The sequence below is a fragment of the Fomitiporia mediterranea genome (genome assembly GCF_000271605.1).
Source record: "Fomitiporia mediterranea MF3/22 unplaced genomic scaffold FOMMEscaffold_19, whole genome shotgun sequence".
Lineage (NCBI taxonomy): Eukaryota > Fungi > Basidiomycota > Agaricomycetes > Hymenochaetales > Hymenochaetaceae > Fomitiporia > Fomitiporia mediterranea.
In genome coordinates this window covers 88,232-103,594 of record NW_006760404.1, presented here as the reverse complement: position 1 = coordinate 103,594, position 15,363 = coordinate 88,232, and the positions used below count along the sequence as shown (strand labels likewise).

General features: G+C 44.7%; 2 protein-coding genes across 2 annotated transcripts; both read right to left on the bottom strand.

The window, feature by feature from the left end:
- Positions 1-2,803: 2,803 nt before the first annotated feature.
- On the bottom strand, positions 2,804-4,331 carry FOMMEDRAFT_32348 (aromatic compound dioxygenase; the record flags this gene model as incomplete). Its single annotated transcript, XM_007271886.1, has 9 exons — positions 2,804-2,891; positions 2,949-3,043; positions 3,115-3,235; positions 3,310-3,479; positions 3,535-3,682; positions 3,735-3,778; positions 3,840-3,901; positions 3,955-4,218; positions 4,274-4,331. 9 exons carry the CDS (start codon positions 4,329-4,331, stop codon positions 2,804-2,806), a joined length of 1,050 nt encoding a protein of 349 aa, XP_007271948.1.
- A 1,357-nt stretch (positions 4,332-5,688) lies between these two features.
- Positions 5,689-15,338, bottom strand: FOMMEDRAFT_115071 (P-loop containing nucleoside triphosphate hydrolase protein). The gene is made up of 41 exons (XM_007271903.1): positions 14,954-15,338; positions 14,324-14,904; positions 14,151-14,265; positions 13,727-14,099; positions 13,608-13,668; positions 13,457-13,553; positions 13,371-13,401; positions 13,138-13,319; positions 13,023-13,076; positions 12,906-12,969; positions 12,793-12,833; positions 12,472-12,735; positions 12,286-12,420; positions 12,178-12,226; positions 12,030-12,117; positions 11,966-11,978; positions 11,319-11,914; positions 11,117-11,260; positions 11,019-11,057; positions 10,750-10,962; positions 10,620-10,672; positions 10,281-10,562; positions 10,220-10,226; positions 10,034-10,164; positions 9,919-9,981; positions 9,838-9,855; positions 9,330-9,788; positions 9,158-9,270; positions 8,729-9,098; positions 7,969-8,649; positions 7,678-7,914; positions 7,586-7,625; positions 6,934-7,534; positions 6,815-6,874; positions 6,644-6,761; positions 6,577-6,593; positions 6,449-6,524; positions 6,370-6,389; positions 6,171-6,309; positions 6,082-6,115; positions 5,689-6,014 (listed from the first exon to the last, which is right to left on the bottom strand). Exons 1-29 carry the CDS (start codon positions 15,287-15,289, stop codon positions 8,961-8,963), a joined length of 4,740 nt encoding a protein of 1,579 aa, XP_007271965.1. The 5' UTR covers positions 15,290-15,338; the 3' UTR covers positions 5,689-6,014; positions 6,082-6,115; positions 6,171-6,309; positions 6,370-6,389; positions 6,449-6,524; positions 6,577-6,593; positions 6,644-6,761; positions 6,815-6,874; positions 6,934-7,534; positions 7,586-7,625; positions 7,678-7,914; positions 7,969-8,649; positions 8,729-8,960.
- Between the last annotated feature and the right edge of the window lie 25 nt (positions 15,339-15,363).

Genomic DNA, 15,363 nt, shown 5'->3' with positions numbered 1-15,363 from the left:
TAGTATAGACTATAAAGCAGAACTATAATTAGAAGAGATCTGTAGCTAAGAATTACTAGCCTAGTAACAAAGTTATACTAGAGCTACTAATCTGACCTTAGATCACCTAATAAAGAAATTGGACAATAAGTACTTTAGACCCTTTATTATTAAAAAGAAGGTTAGTACCTCTACCTACAAACTCTAACTTCTAGCAACATAGAAGTACATACACTTAGTGTTTAACAAGGCTCTATTGTCTTAGTACTATGATCTAGGTTTTCCTTCACAACAAAGACCCTTACTACCTCTACCAGAACTTATTAGTTCTGAACTAGAATATAAAGTAGAGTACATAGTAGATACTAAGCTACTATACAGAAAACTCAAATTCCTTGTTTACTAGAAAGGGTACCTAGTTAAAGAGTACACTTAGAAACCTGTCAAGAACCTTACCTATACTCTTAAAGCAATCTAAGACTTTTATCAGCTTCATCCTAGTACTCTGTACAAACTCAGCCTTACAGATTTCCAAACCCTACTATTCTGACCTATACTCAAGTCACTAACTAAGCCTAATGTTTACTAATCAGGATGATTGGTTTTAGAGGAGGGGTGATGTTACAGTTCTTTACTCTTATACCTTTAGTTCTAAGGGTTCTACACTCTTCTATACTAGAACTTAGGACTTTTGTCCCTCAGAAGTACTGTTTATGAACTATATACATACTGACTCTTACTACTACTCCTCCTTACTTTATCATTCCATTCCTTTAACCACTCTTTCATTCTTTGTTCATTCTATAGTCTCTTACCCTTTGTCTATCCCTTCATTCTTTGTACCTTTATCTTTGACCTTCCTTTCTTTCATTCTTTATGACTTATCATTCTTAGTAGCTCATACTCTCTAAGTACTCTTGTATAGTTTAGTATATATAAGTATACAAGATCAGACTAGTCCTGTAGTCTTGATCTTGTCTACTCTAGGTAGTCCTGTACTCTTAGGCTTACTCTATATACTCTACTCTTGTCTCACTCTCTCTCTCTGTCTGTTCCACAAGTTCTAACTATGTTCTAGTACTCACATTCTGTATTTCTGTTGTGTAGGATAGTTGTAGCCTGGATCCTCTTACTGAGCCTTTGGGTCCCCTCTACACTGTTACTGACAGTCCCTGTGTAACCTCAGGAGTGAGGATACATACTGAATTGTTCAATTTGCACTTGTTGAATGTAGTAAGACCAGTCTCTACACACTTGTGTATATGTACTACTTTTCTCTTAGCTAGTGCAGAACTGTAACACTTATGGAGAGACAGACTAGTGATTGTGTTTAATTTGCACCTCTACAGCATCTTGGTTTCTGACAGCAGAGTTTCATTAGCTATGGTAGATGATGAGTACTGATTATAGACATGCAAAAGAGCATGGAGCCTCACCTATCATTTGGCAGGTGAAAGTAGCAAAGAGGTAAACTTGTAAGTTTTCCAAGGGTACTAGTAAAGCTGGCTCCAGAAAAAGAAACTAGTTGTCCTCTTTATACAAACAGAGCCCCCTTTACATATGTTTCCTGCCACATTGACTGTTGTGTCCAACACCATCTTACTAAAACATTGGTGAATAGGATCTGTCAGCATATTAGGCATTTTGATTAAGACATGAAGTCGGATTTGCCCTTCCAGAAGCTGCTAAGTGGACAATGAAACACAACTTTTTGACTTTGTGCAGCAATGGTCAAATTGTAAAGACTGGGTCAGAAGAACTAAATTGAAATAAGACTTTTAGATTAGTGTAATTTGTCCTTAAGCATCAGAACACAGAAGACAGTAAATGAACTGGCTGTACATATGAAATGTCATAGTGAAGCTTCATAGCACACTAAACATCAGTAATGTTCTGTAAAAGGCTTGGCCGTTATTATGCACAGCATGCATCTAAATACAACAATCAATACTTGCAAACATCCATGTTCCATGTAGCTATTTGACCCACTGAGCTGTGCAGTTGGAGACATCAACTGTAGCAACGAAATGTCCAACAGTTGCTCCTCTTTTGGATTATGTTAAGCCTTTATACTTATTGACTTGGGCTTCTATTTTGTCGTGTTTATGATCTACAGAGAAAGAGCAATAGGTGAGGTACATTCAACAAGCAAGGAGTTTATACACAACACTACTTTTCATCCTGGTGGAATGTGTAATCTTGCTGTTCCACACTGAAAAAATTCTGATTCGACGACCTCTCAGTTATTCTGTCCGCGTTGAAACTGGGTCGTCCGGACGTTGTACTGAAATGTATTTCAAGTCCTGCGAATTATACGTCTCGGTCATTTTGCTATTTGGAACAACAAGAGGAGTCAATAGCGTTCGCTTATCCTTGTTCTTATATTACTGTTGTCCTTGGAATGAAGCGTTTCCCAGCGATTCGGAAGCCGGACGTTAAACTTTCAGTTGTCCGTGATTTGGAGCAGTCGCTTAAAAGTTGGAACAGTGAAGAAGCTCACCATATCCCAAAAACAAATCACAGTATCAGTAGTAATATGAATCAGTTAGGGAAGTAATATACCTGCGAACATTTTGGGAAAAGCATGGATACAAAAGCATGGATACACATGGCAAGAAGGAATGGAAGCGAGTCGTTGGGAGAAGTGAAATTGTAGGCACGTGACGTACTTCAAATCGTGTTCGCGTTATTTACATTTATTTGCATAAATCCTGAAACCAAAGATATTCATTTCCAACAGCAATAGTAAAGCTGAGGTAGCACATGGACCGATGTCTGAATAATACATTTTTCCTACGTTATGATCGCTGCTCCTAAACAGCTGTTAGAATGCAGAAGCGGTCTCAGTGGCAGACAGATCCGAAGAGTTGCCACCCCAATAATATGGCGTAAGCTCGGGACTTGCGAAAGTCCTGTCAAAATACAGAAGGATGAACAAACAGTTTCAGAGATAAGATTACCATACTAACAAGTTCAAACCAAGGCTAATTGAGCCGACAACACCTGCGGTTATATTGTCTTCATCCTTGAAAGCTATGTCCATGTTTGCTGTGTAACCCCAGGCCTGAAGAACAAAACAAATATTGAAAGGAGTGTTACTACTAATCGAAAGATAGGAGTTCTGGAGACACGTACGTTTTGGTAGTTGTACCATATGTCGTCGTTATTATAGACACGTTCAACAGGGTTTGTGTTATACGAGGTTGTATTTCCGACTTTCTCAATGAAATCATCTGCAAAGAAAAATTGTCCTGTGCTATTTCGTAAAACATCAAAGATAAGTGGAGAGACCAAGCAATATAGTGGAAGAACTGAATAAAGGGAACTCACTGGACCGCGCTTCCAGCAACAAATGTTCCGTTATCTGCAAGCGAGCCGTTTCCTTCAGTGTACACCTTGATGTGGAAGTGTACGGAGCGACCAGAATACCAGCCTGGGACTATTGAATGCATCGTCAACTCGCCGTTGTCGTCAGTCTGCCATATACCACGCAAGAAGTTCTATCCGTGTCAGAACGTCAGCCAGTACGAAATGAATAGTAAATGGATAGGTCACTTCATTGTCACCAGGCTTAACAATGACCATCGGGTTGTTTGGGTCATCTACATCCGTGTATGCACCTGTTCCAGTCGGGCTGGGGAGAGGTGGGAAGCTTGATCCACTGCCATTGTTACTGGCTGCCGATGCTACCTCATAACCGGAGCTACGCCGACAGTCAAAGAGATCAATTATGAACGCATCAACATGTCACTTACTAGACTCCGGTTGCATTGCATTGCCAGCCGTCGACCCAGACGCGCTGCATTCACATCAGTAAGTAGACGCTGCACTTGGTGCATACAATTACACTGTATACTTACTGGAACAGGCTCACAAGTATCAATGTCAAAGAAGTCAACATTCAATTCAAGAGGAACTCCCGCTGTTTAAACGTGGTTAGCTTTAACCCGATCAAACGCGAGACTCAAATCATACCTTGCCCCTGCGTGATGTTCTGGCGCACGAGCTCGCCTAGGATATGATACGGACCCTGTGTAACCTCTGGAGTGAGGATACATACTGAATCGTTCGATTCGCGCTTGTTGAGTGTAGTGAGACCAGCCTCAGCACGCCTGTGCATCCGTTTCGCCTTTCTCTTGGCTAGTGCAGAGCCACAACGTTGCTGAAGAGACCGTCCTGTAAGCAGATTCAACTCTCGTCGCTGCACCATCTCAGCTGCCGACGGCGGAGTTCCATGAGCTATTGTACACAACAGTCAGCAGTCATAGGATTGTGTAGTAACATGAAGGCTCACCAATCACTTGACAAGCGAATGCAATGGGGATAACGAGGAGGGAGGCAAGCCTGAACATCACTAATTGTTATGAAAGAATTGCCGATCCAAAGCACCCTTGACATTTTGCATCGCCTGCACGGGGGATTTTATACCTTCAGGCTGGCTGCAATGGCAACATTCGTGCTCCACATGGTTAGATCATTGTCAAACGGAACTTATGCGATGTGTTTGTTAGAACAAGAAAGTTATTGGTTTGCCTTTCGGCAGCCGACAGCTTCGAGCGAGACAGAAATTAAGTTTTAGAGGAATAAGCGCAAATTGTATAAGGACGGAGGCCGAGAAGCAGCTGTTCTATAAATGGGAAGTGTCTGCGGTGAAACTGGATGAATGCTATTGGCTCATCAGGGCGCGAAGCATCGGAAGGTAGCACTTGAGCCCGAGGAAGCAAAAGTTTTCATCAAACATCGTGGCGTGCCAAGTATACTTCTGTACAAATGCCGACCATCAATGAAACCTGGTATGAGTTGCATTTCAACGCACTAGCAGATGACCTAGGCGACGGAAGTGCCCGCCCCACCGAGAATCGTGGGATCACTTGCAAGGCTATGAAAGAAATAGCCCACCTCTCTCTTCCGATCACGCCATATGTTCCCGTCTTACTTATTTTTCTTTGAAGATCAGTGACAGTTCAAGACAGAGGAGCCATTTTGAACAGCATAATTTTAAAATCCACTATTTTCGCTTGAAATTTGGCTGTGCTTGCCTTTAGCAAGCATTGATACATGCACAATTTCTGGTATCTGAAATGAAAATGAGATGAGCTGGAGAGCTGGAGAGCTGGAGTAAGCATAGTCTACTGAATGTGCAATTGCCGTAGGGTCTTCTCGATTGTTTATACACACCATTCCATTCTACAATTTAACCGAACCAGAAGATGATCTCATCATCGTTCTCCACAATGTCATATGCACTATCGCAGTACTTCCGTTTTCTAGCGAACAATGTGTTTCCCAGCTGCTCGGAAGCCGGTTGTTCATAGATCAGCTGCAAGCTCTAGACCTCTCGTGTGGCCGCCACCCTCTGCAAGATTGCTGCAGAGGGAAAATTGCTGCATAAATTATTACGATGGCATGCGTGTTGTCGTAGCGAGCTCACCAGAGACGGCCATAAAAAATGGAAGCGTTTCGGAGGAATGCGGAGTGCTAGGTTTTCCAAAGGACATTAGAACCTGACCCGGACGAGATTGAAGGTGTTCCGTAAAGCCATTAATTTAGCTAGTAGTCTCTTCAATCTTGGCAATGACCCGCGGATCGCCCAAAGTTTGTAACGCACGTGGCAGCAGAATGACGTCATTAGCAAACATAGCAAAATATGGGCACTCAGTATTAAGCACAGTGTACGGAGGAAGAAATGTACGGTAACGCATTGGTTTGCTATATCATCATTGTATTAGTAGCGTACATAACAAAACTGTTTTCAAATGTTCCTTTAAGTCGTCTGCAACTCAAATAATGTACCTGAAACCACTCCATTCGTCCCCTTTCTCTCTTTTCGCTGCCTCCACACTGTCGTAACACCCATTACGTGGATTACCACCCCCACGGTCTCCAATGACTTCGTCACGCTCCCCACGGTCACGACGTTCGTTCTCTTTCTTCAACAAAATGTGCAAAGCAATGGAACTAATGAGGCCAAGAAGCGCACATCCGGATGCAAAGGCATATCCCAGGGTATACCGTGGTAAGTCACGTTCGCGGTACTGAATCAAAGTTTATGTTGTGCCATCAGTACGAACGACTTCTGGGTACAGGAAAGCGAATGCCGACCGTATTGGCACTGACAAGTCCTGCTACATTTGCCCTTCGAACATTTACAATTATGTCAGCGTTCACAGCTTAGACCCTCGAGAACGTACATCGAAATAATTATTGCAATGGAGACGCTACGCTTATAAGAGTCTTCGACGTTGTTCGAAATCCAGGCACTACATTTGAATGGTTATAAGTGAAGTCTCGAACGCATCATAGAATCTCATAATTCTGACGTATCGTTCGCTGTAGTCAACTTGCTCAGTGAATCGCCATCAGGCATCCTGATGAACGGATATGCCTTACCGATAGAAGGTAGAGATCCACTATTTATGATACATGGTCAGTGTCGTGAATTATAATATCAAGTGATGGACATTCGCACAGAGCAACCAAATATGTTGCGAAATACGACAAGGCTGGACTTCTGGAAAACATGAGAATAAAGCAACCAAAGGAAGCTATTGAAATTGCAATTAATGATTATCACTCATGAAACGCAGAATCGTGTACCAATACCAAATAGTGCACTGTTCAAATTGATAAGCTGACGGGCCTAGAATAGTTGTGAAATGCTCACGCTGCGAAGAGACCACGTGTCCTCAGTCGATCGGCAAATAAACCGACGACCCATGAGAAGACCGTGGCTACGACGTATACAGGTACAGACAGTAGATTTGCTCTAGTCGCCGAGAAACCTGTGAGCCTTAATTAGAAAAGGCACGGGCACATTTGATTCATAATCTCTCACCCAACTGAGATATAATGCTAGGAAGGAAGAAAGCCAAAGCATATACTGGACCACCAGCACCTGGAATGGAAAATGAGTAGCAATCGTGTGTAAGCAAGCTCCTTCATTTGATGACTTACCTGCGAGACAGCATGCTCCAAGCCAGGTCTTCCAGTCCGTCAAACTCTTGAAGACACTTCTCCATCTCAGTTGTTCACCGGTGGAGAACTCGTTATCCACTTGCAATCGGTGAATAACGTATGCACGCTCATTCTCAGAGATGAACCGAGCAGATGTAGGATAGTCTTGTATGAAGAGGAAGGACGCCAGAGATGCAACAACAGTGACAAGGCCCTCAATGATGAATATCCAAGCCCTAGAAGGTGTCCTCTTCCAGTGCATTGTGACGAATATGACAAATGATTTACCAGACAGGTTTTCCACCAGCGCCCCCTATATTAGAGATCGCTGCCTTCATGAACACATGAGCCGGGAGAAAGTATTTCGAATAAAGTTTACAAGACACACGGCTATAAGGCCACCAAACGCGCCAGCGATCGCAGTGCCAGACGCGAATATTGCATAACGAACTCCGAGTTCGCTGCGTTTGTACCAGCTTCAAGGAGAAAGCAGACACTCCAGAGTTATACTATGACCATTGGGCGATGGCTCACCAGGACAGGTAATACATCGTACCGGGAAAGAAACCAGCCTCGAAAACACCGAGTAACACTCGTGTAGCTAATAGGATGTCATTGAAAGGGAATTGACACAAGGAAGGAGCCAACCGACCAAGCAATTCTCCGAAGTTCTTGACAATACCCTGGGCAGTCTTCGTAGCAACTCAGAACGCTGGTGACAATAAACGACAAAAAACCACTCACCATCACAACACCCCACAGAAGCATGACTGACGATAACCACATCGATGGTCTCAATCGCTTCAAGCACATGTTAGCAGGCACCTGGAATTTCATGTCGTAAGTGTGTCACGAGTATCATGTGGGACTGAACAAGCTCAAAACTCTGACTTCAAAAATGATGTACGTTACGAAGAACAGTGACAGGCATATCAGGTACTGTGCATCCGACAAGTGCAGATCCGCTTCCATATTGTACAGCTACGAGTTGTTCAGGTTCCATATCCAAACGTGACAATGCGATGTTCAGCTTACCCGTGCGTTTCCAATACTCGCTCTGTCAACGAAGCTGAGCACGTTGAGCAGAAAGAGCCAAGGTATCAGAGCGACATCAATGCGACGCAATAGTTTGCTTTCATCGATGCTGTCGTCCCGCCGTCTAGCAGAGCGACACTATGAGCCTGGTGACCTACTGTTGTGAGGATACATACGATTCTTCTAGTGGCGTTACCTCTAGTCGACGGTCTTCCACTTTACGTTCCGAGTCACTTGATTCCTCGACAGATGCTTTTTCACCTTGCATTTTGGGGTTGATTGATGAAGTTGTGGCGTACCACATCGCCTGAACCTCTGGCCAATTTATAGTGGAGAACGTATTTCGAGTACAGATTCCGCAGTAAATAATAGAAGAGAAACATCTAGGAAGCAGCTCAAACGAGGTATCGCGATAAGCCTTGATAGGCCCAGAACAGCATCACTAAGCATCGAATGCGAAATACCGGGCTTCTTTCCCTTCAAACAGTTTATTCATAGATTGATCAAGAGGCGACAAGTATACCCAAGCCAATGCCAGTAGCTTGAAGGTTCATCAGCTGATACACGGGGAACTGGCGAAGCTTCGCGGTACGGCTTGAAAAGACAATAGTCCTCGATATCCGTGTTCTGCTGAGATACAGATGCGCGAATATCGGTCGGAAGCAGGTGAAGTAATGTGTTCTAGATGTGAGTCAACAAGTTGAGCAAAGCAACGGGGAAGTAACGGGATTCCGGGGTACCGATCTTGAGGTATACATACCTGAGGAGCGCGGTCGGGGTTGCGATGGAGAGTACTCTGTCATATCAAGAACCCCGACAAGACCCCACGAGTTACTTGTAATACGCTGGGTTTCATTGCATCCAGTCAAGATTATTCTTCAACTTTCTTTATACCGCTACGTCTCTACGAATGAATTTGAGTGGAAGAATAATAGGCCCTTTATTGAATGCCGTATGAGACGTAGAATCGGCGTCTAATGAGAAGGTCGACATCACTGCTGGCCAGCTAGGTTGCGAAGGAGATCACGGTCATCGCTCTCGTCCACCAGTGCGCGGAAGTACCCATCTTCCTTCTCCAGCAGAGCGTTCGGGCTGTCGAATTCAACGAGCTCGCCTGCATCCAGCACCATCTGATAGAAAGAGAAGTGATGTATCAGTCATTGTGATGCAGATGTACTTGGGTACGTACAATTTTGTCATAATCGACGATTGTCTGCAGACGATGTGCAATAGTAAGCAGCGTAGTATCCTTACTGAACTCCGTGCGCAGTGTATTTTGTATTGCAGTGTCTGTATCGTAATCTGAAGTACAAAGTTCGATGTTAATCGTAGACAATTACATGGAGCGAAGGCTGACTTACCAATGGCAGCCGTGGCTTCATCAAGAATCAATAGCTTGCTCCTTCGGACAATGGCTCGTGCAAGAGCGATAATCTGGCGCTGGCCCAATGAGAAATTCGTCCCGCCACTCTCGACTCTAGTATCAAGTCCAATCTTCGCGCTTGGTTCCGAGCCATCCACACACTGCTCCCCAGTCATGTCGTTGACTGGATCGCTGGATGGCTTTTGCGAAGCCAAGTCCTTGATATTGAAGAAACCTGCGGCATTCAATGCATCATACAGAGTCGCATCGTCATGCTGCCCGAAGGGGTCAAGGTTCTCGCGAAGCGTCCCGTGAATGAGCTCGGGCTGCTGAGGAATAAGTGTGATGTTTGTACGTAAGGAGTCCAGGTTGATTTCATCGGTAGCGAGACCATCGTAATAGACTTTTCCTTCTGTCTTGATAGCTCGCAATAGAGCCAATGCAATACTGGACTTTCCTAAAGATGATATCAACTTTAGCGATTTAAGGCAATCAATTTTACAAACCCGCTCCAGTTCGGCCAACTAGATTGCATTGTATATTAAATATGTATTATCAAACATACAGGGGAAAACAATGAAACGCACCGATGCCGACTCGCTCTCCTGATTTAACATTGAACGAGATGTTTTTCAATATCGCCGGCGCATCTGACAAAAATCCTATCAGAAATAACTATAGTCACAATGGGGCACGATGTACCATCAGAGTATCTAGCGAAGAGCTTCTCAACACGCAGCTCCCCGCTTGATGGCCAGTACGCTGGTGGCTTTCCACTTTCAATTGGAGCTGGTTCATGATCAATTCGCATGAACTCAAGCATCCGTTCCAAGCTAGACGTCGATATACGTTAATTGAATTCATGATGAATGCACCAAAAGCACAAACCTGTTGGCTAAATAAAGATCATGATGAGTAAATGAAACAAATGAAAAGATATGATGCGTACCTTGGATCTCAGCAAGATTATAGATACGAACCCAGAATAATATTTGGCTGGAAAATGACAGCACGGAGGACAGTGTGAACCCAGCATAGCCGGCCGGGATTTTACTGCCATATGCAAGGTATGCCGCTACGACTCCCCCAAAAATGGCACCAAGGAAGTCCATTCGAATACTCACCCAACGATTTATATCATAGAAACAGTATGATGAACGTGCAAGCACATCAATGCGCTTCTTAAGCTCGCTGTAGAAGAGATCTTGTGCGCCATACGCTCGGATCGAAGCTGCAACGGAAACTCCTCAAGGAACAGTCGAAGGTGATCGGAACAAAAACAACTTACGTAGGCCCGACAGAGCTGTCCCGACTTGAGACAAGACCGGTGCTTTTGCGTTACTATCATGGAAGACAACATCGCAACAGGCAATACCTATTCAGTCAAATGCCGGGAAGAATCGATATGAAAGGCGAACCTCATTTCCCGCCTGGTGCACATCTGACACTTCAAATAGATTCGTCCTAGCGAGGTAGCAAGGACTCCAATCACAAGACCGGATATGAAAGCAGACCAACCAGCCATGTAGACGGCCGCGAAGTAATAGCATATCATATTAAATGTAACACGAAGAAACATTCTCGAAAATGCAGAGAGTTGATCGTCGATGGAGCTCATATCTTGTGTACATCTAGGATATGGCCGAATGAGTGACAGTAAAAGATGCATTGACCACGATGTATATACCTTGCGATGATACGGCCGACTGGTGTAACATCGAGCCACCTAAAACAAATATGATACTAGTCAGTTAGCCACTCGACGGGACCAGTCAGACAATTTACCTGAACGAAGACGTAAAGATGCTTTGCAACAATTGCGAATGTATGATTTTTGATGCTCTCAGAGATCTGAAGAGCCACAGAAACTGAGAGCCGAAATCTGCTGCGTATCGCAAAACGTTTGCGAGTGCATAAATAAGCAGGTATCTGTTCCATGAAAATGTAAAAAATCCCAGGATGAATAATGCATAGATGAACTGCCTACCTAAACACCGGCACTTCTGAAGCAGGACGTGTTTCGTATTGGTTCGACCAATAGCCGACAAACCACTGCTGCATTACCATGATCACCATTGCTAGGATTAGTGAGCCAATGATCACTATCCACACGAACGCGCCACCCATGCTCGAAACATAGAGCATGATCGCGGCCAACTCTACACGACCCATAGCTTTTTCTTCCGCAACGACAAGTTTCCCTGCAGTCTTCTTCGAGTCCTCTGCATCCGCATCCTTGTCTTTTATGGCTTCGTCCACTTCACTCTCAATTTCCTGTTCAACTGCTTCTCGTTCCTTCTCAGCTTCAGCCCGCAACCGCGAGTCCTTCTTCAGTACCTCCGAAACAGTTCCCTGAGCTGAGACCGTCCCGTGGCGCGTAAGTACTACAACATATCCGGCGATGGGTCCGGCAAGAGAAATGTTGTGTGTTACAAGCAACACTGTACGCCCTTGAATCAGATCACCTTGCAAAGCTTTATCGACTATCCATTTCGCAGTATGGACGTCTAGGGCCGCCAAGACATCGTCCAGAAGAAGAATAGACGCGGAGGAGTACACCGCGCGTGCAAGAGTAACTCGAGCCTGCGATAGTTATGAACGAAGAAAACGATACGATAAATGACCTTGACTGACCTTTTGTCCACCACTGTATTGAAGTTTAGCATTAGATTGAATCTTTCTGAGCGTAGTAACTAACCTTAGTGTCAATCCCTTCTCGCCAACTTCCGTGAGATCTCCGGCTTCCCATAAAGCGAGATCCCTTTCGAGAGCACATTGGTTAATTACTATTAATCCAACGACTACATTAGCCGAATTCTACACGTTGAGATCCTCCATTCACCAACCTTTCTTGTATCTGTCCTCGTCGTACGGTTCTCCAAACAAGATATTGTCCTGTTATAGTCGCACCATCATTCAACGTTGGGCCGATAAACCGATGATGAAGAACCTACCCTGATTGTCGCATTGAGCACCCACGATTCCTGTGGTGCGTACGCAATACCACCGTCGCGAGGAAGTTTGTACCACGACCCGACTCCATGCGGCTTGCAATACATCTCTCCTAGTAGTGCCAAAAGAACCGATGTCTGAAACAAGGAATGTCACAACAGGTTCTTTGTATCAGTCAATCATCGTACCTTTCCTGCAGCCGTCGGTCCAACAATGAGGTTGATCTGACCAGGCTTAAAGGTCACTTCGTCATCAAAGCGAAGGCTGAAATGCTTCCGAGTATGATGCTTCCTCGGTGTTCCGGATTCCTTCGTCTTCGGGGTGTCCCAAGAGAATGCGCACTGTTTGAAGCCAATCACATCGGATCCTGGTTGTTCGCGTTCAATATCTTCCGAAGATATCCTTTCACCAGTACTAGTGTACACAGCATTTCCTTCACATAACAGCTCAGTCTTTGAAAGAAATGTAAGACATGGGCGCCTTGTCGTTTAACACGTCTGTAATCTCACCGAGTTTAAGAAATGAGTATAACGGTCACACGATGCCTTGGCTGCACATCAAAAGTAACGGTGTTAGCAGCGGACATTGATACGCCAAACATACGACTGAGACTCTTACATACATTTAAGAAGGCCAGGTATGACGGACATGATCGTCCATAATTGCTGCTCCAACATGTTAAAAATCTGCAAGATAGGAAATTAGACACGCATCAATAGTATAACTGTCGAACTCAGACCAAAAGTGCTGCAAATATGCGAGACGCAGAGAGTTCTCCCTTGGATACAAGCGTCTAATAGCGTAGTAAGTATCACGACGTCGCAGTATATAAAATGCAAAGTCTCTCGACTTACGTATGTTGAAATCGCAGCAAGGTTGGACAGGAGAGGGAGCAACCCGTTTGAGGCATTCATAGCCAAACTCAGCAGTTTAAATCGCCGAACCCTCGTGAGTTCTTCATCACGACGATCACTTAGTTGCTTAAGCATATATGGCTCCCAGCCGAAGAGTTTAATCATTCTAATGACGCCCATTGCTATGCGGGATACTGAGCATCTGTGAAGAGCAACTATGTAAATAGACACACCTTCCGTTACAGATTGCACGCGCTTGTCTGTCTAAATAAAGAAGGATAAGTCACATTTCCTGTCAGGCACTATCAACAGCCCGTACAGCCTGCATTTTCCGTTTCTGGACAGCTACCATCGACTTTCCAATGAGGGCAGGGAGGGGGAGGCATATAATCATCACGACCAGGGCCACGAACGCGCTTTTGAGTACTGTTCAACACGGAGATCTGCACAGCAAGACAGAAAAAACTTACCTCCAGCCAAGCAAATCATATAGGAAGACAATGGAAACGACGAGTTGCACGAGAATGCCAGCTTTAGGGATTACTTAAGAAACATTCACCCGAGAATGATGACACAAATTAGAACTCACGAAGCAATGTTAAATACTGCAAATCTGCGACTGCAATAAGGTCTGATGTGATTAGATTATTAATTTTGCCAACGATATGTCCAGTCCTTTCTTGAGAATTCTTCTCCTTCGTATCTTGTTGTGAGCTGCTGTTACTCGCAGCCGTCGTGCTCGATGCTGGAGCTATGTCACTGGCTTCTTCCGTAGATGAATCACCATCCGTTGTCGCTGGCGTATCTGTCGTTTGGGTACTGTCTTCGGTTGTTTCTGGGATGTCCTTACTACTGCCTTTTTCGGTGTCTGAATCGGGTGAGTCACTCTTCAACCGAATCCGTAGTGCATGATGGAAGACTAGGTAGGTAAAGACACTTGCGTTCTCTACTTGAATACGCGTCTGATGCAACGCGTAAGCAACAAGCACAAGGATAGTGGAATTGCTGCTCACGGATTCAAATAACCATTGGTTGTACAAGAATCCAGATAAGACAGGTCCAACAACGAGAACAAGAATCCAAACCCAAATGTGCAATCCATGCGAGGGAATACCAGTCTCCATAGAGCTATAGAGGAATAATAACAATCAGCACATGTAGTATATTTGGACAAGGTGGGGCTTACGCAAGAAGATTCCGCATGCCGTACGGGGTTGAAAACTTCGCAAGAGACCATAGGCATTGGAAAACCGTCATTAATACGAATGAACTCCGCCACACGTTCAAGATCCCCCAAATGATGTGTCGTTTTCCGACCTGCACAGGATCAACAGCTGCCAATGCCCGCTTCGATAGCTGTTCTATCTTCCCTGGACCAGGCATCTCCGGCATGTCCTTCACAGTGATGTCAGGCACCCGAAACGCATACCAAACGACGCGATCCAGATATAAGTACGTGTAACGAGAAAACAGGCTTGCTGTCTCTGCCGAACTAGGCTCGTCATCTGGCGACGACGGGCGAAAAGGTCGTGGCATCACGAGAGGAATAATGACACCACCAAGAGTAAGAAGAGCAACGCGCACCCACGTCGTAGGCTCGTCCGCAGGATCGAAAGGCTTCGGACGAAGCTCTGCACACGGCCATACATCCAGAACGAAGTATACAAAGAAGTCCATGAAGAGGACGAAAGCAAGCTGTAAAGATGCTGTGTCCCTCCACTGGGTTGAGGTGGCCATGGATAACATTGAAAGTAAGGACGCATAAATCTGCAGATACGAGGTTAGGAAATCATACAGAAATGAATTATTTACTTACAAAAAGCGGGATTTGGAGCGCTTGAGCTCTGAATCCATGTCCTGTACTAAGCTCATAAACCTCAATTGACAAGAGAGCTAGGACCGTCAGAAGCCGCAGCAGTCTGAACAACAGAATCGCAGGTCCATCAAATTTTCGCACCGTCTCTAGTAAGCTGTCGGCTGAGCGGACACATTCTTCATCTTCCTCTTGCAGCAAAGCCTCTTTGCCCTTCTCTCGAGACCAGCGAACCCGTACGTATTTCTGAAGGATATAAACCAGAGAGACTAACGCGAACACAGGTGGCAAATATAAGAGGAGTCCACGTGACCATATACGACTTGTCAGGACCTCCATTAACGATTCGAAGAGGCTCCCCAAATCCAAACAGCACAAACACGACGGTCAGAGCAGGACGTTGAAACTTGAAA

Bases quoted from the DNA above. Each gene is read 5' to 3' on its own strand.
- FOMMEDRAFT_115071 (XM_007271903.1), bottom strand. From the start codon at position 15,289: ATGGAGGTCCTGACAAGTCGTATATGGTCACGTGGACTCCTCTTATAT. The intron at 13,320-13,370 runs GTGTGTCTATTT...TATCCCGCATAG, and splicing joins CGTGCAATCTGTAACGGAAG to CAATGGGCGTCATTAGAATG. The intron at 12,834-12,905 runs GTATGTAAGAGT...TTTGATGTGCAG, and splicing joins CATACCTGGCCTTCTTAAAT to CCAAGGCATCGTGTGACCGT.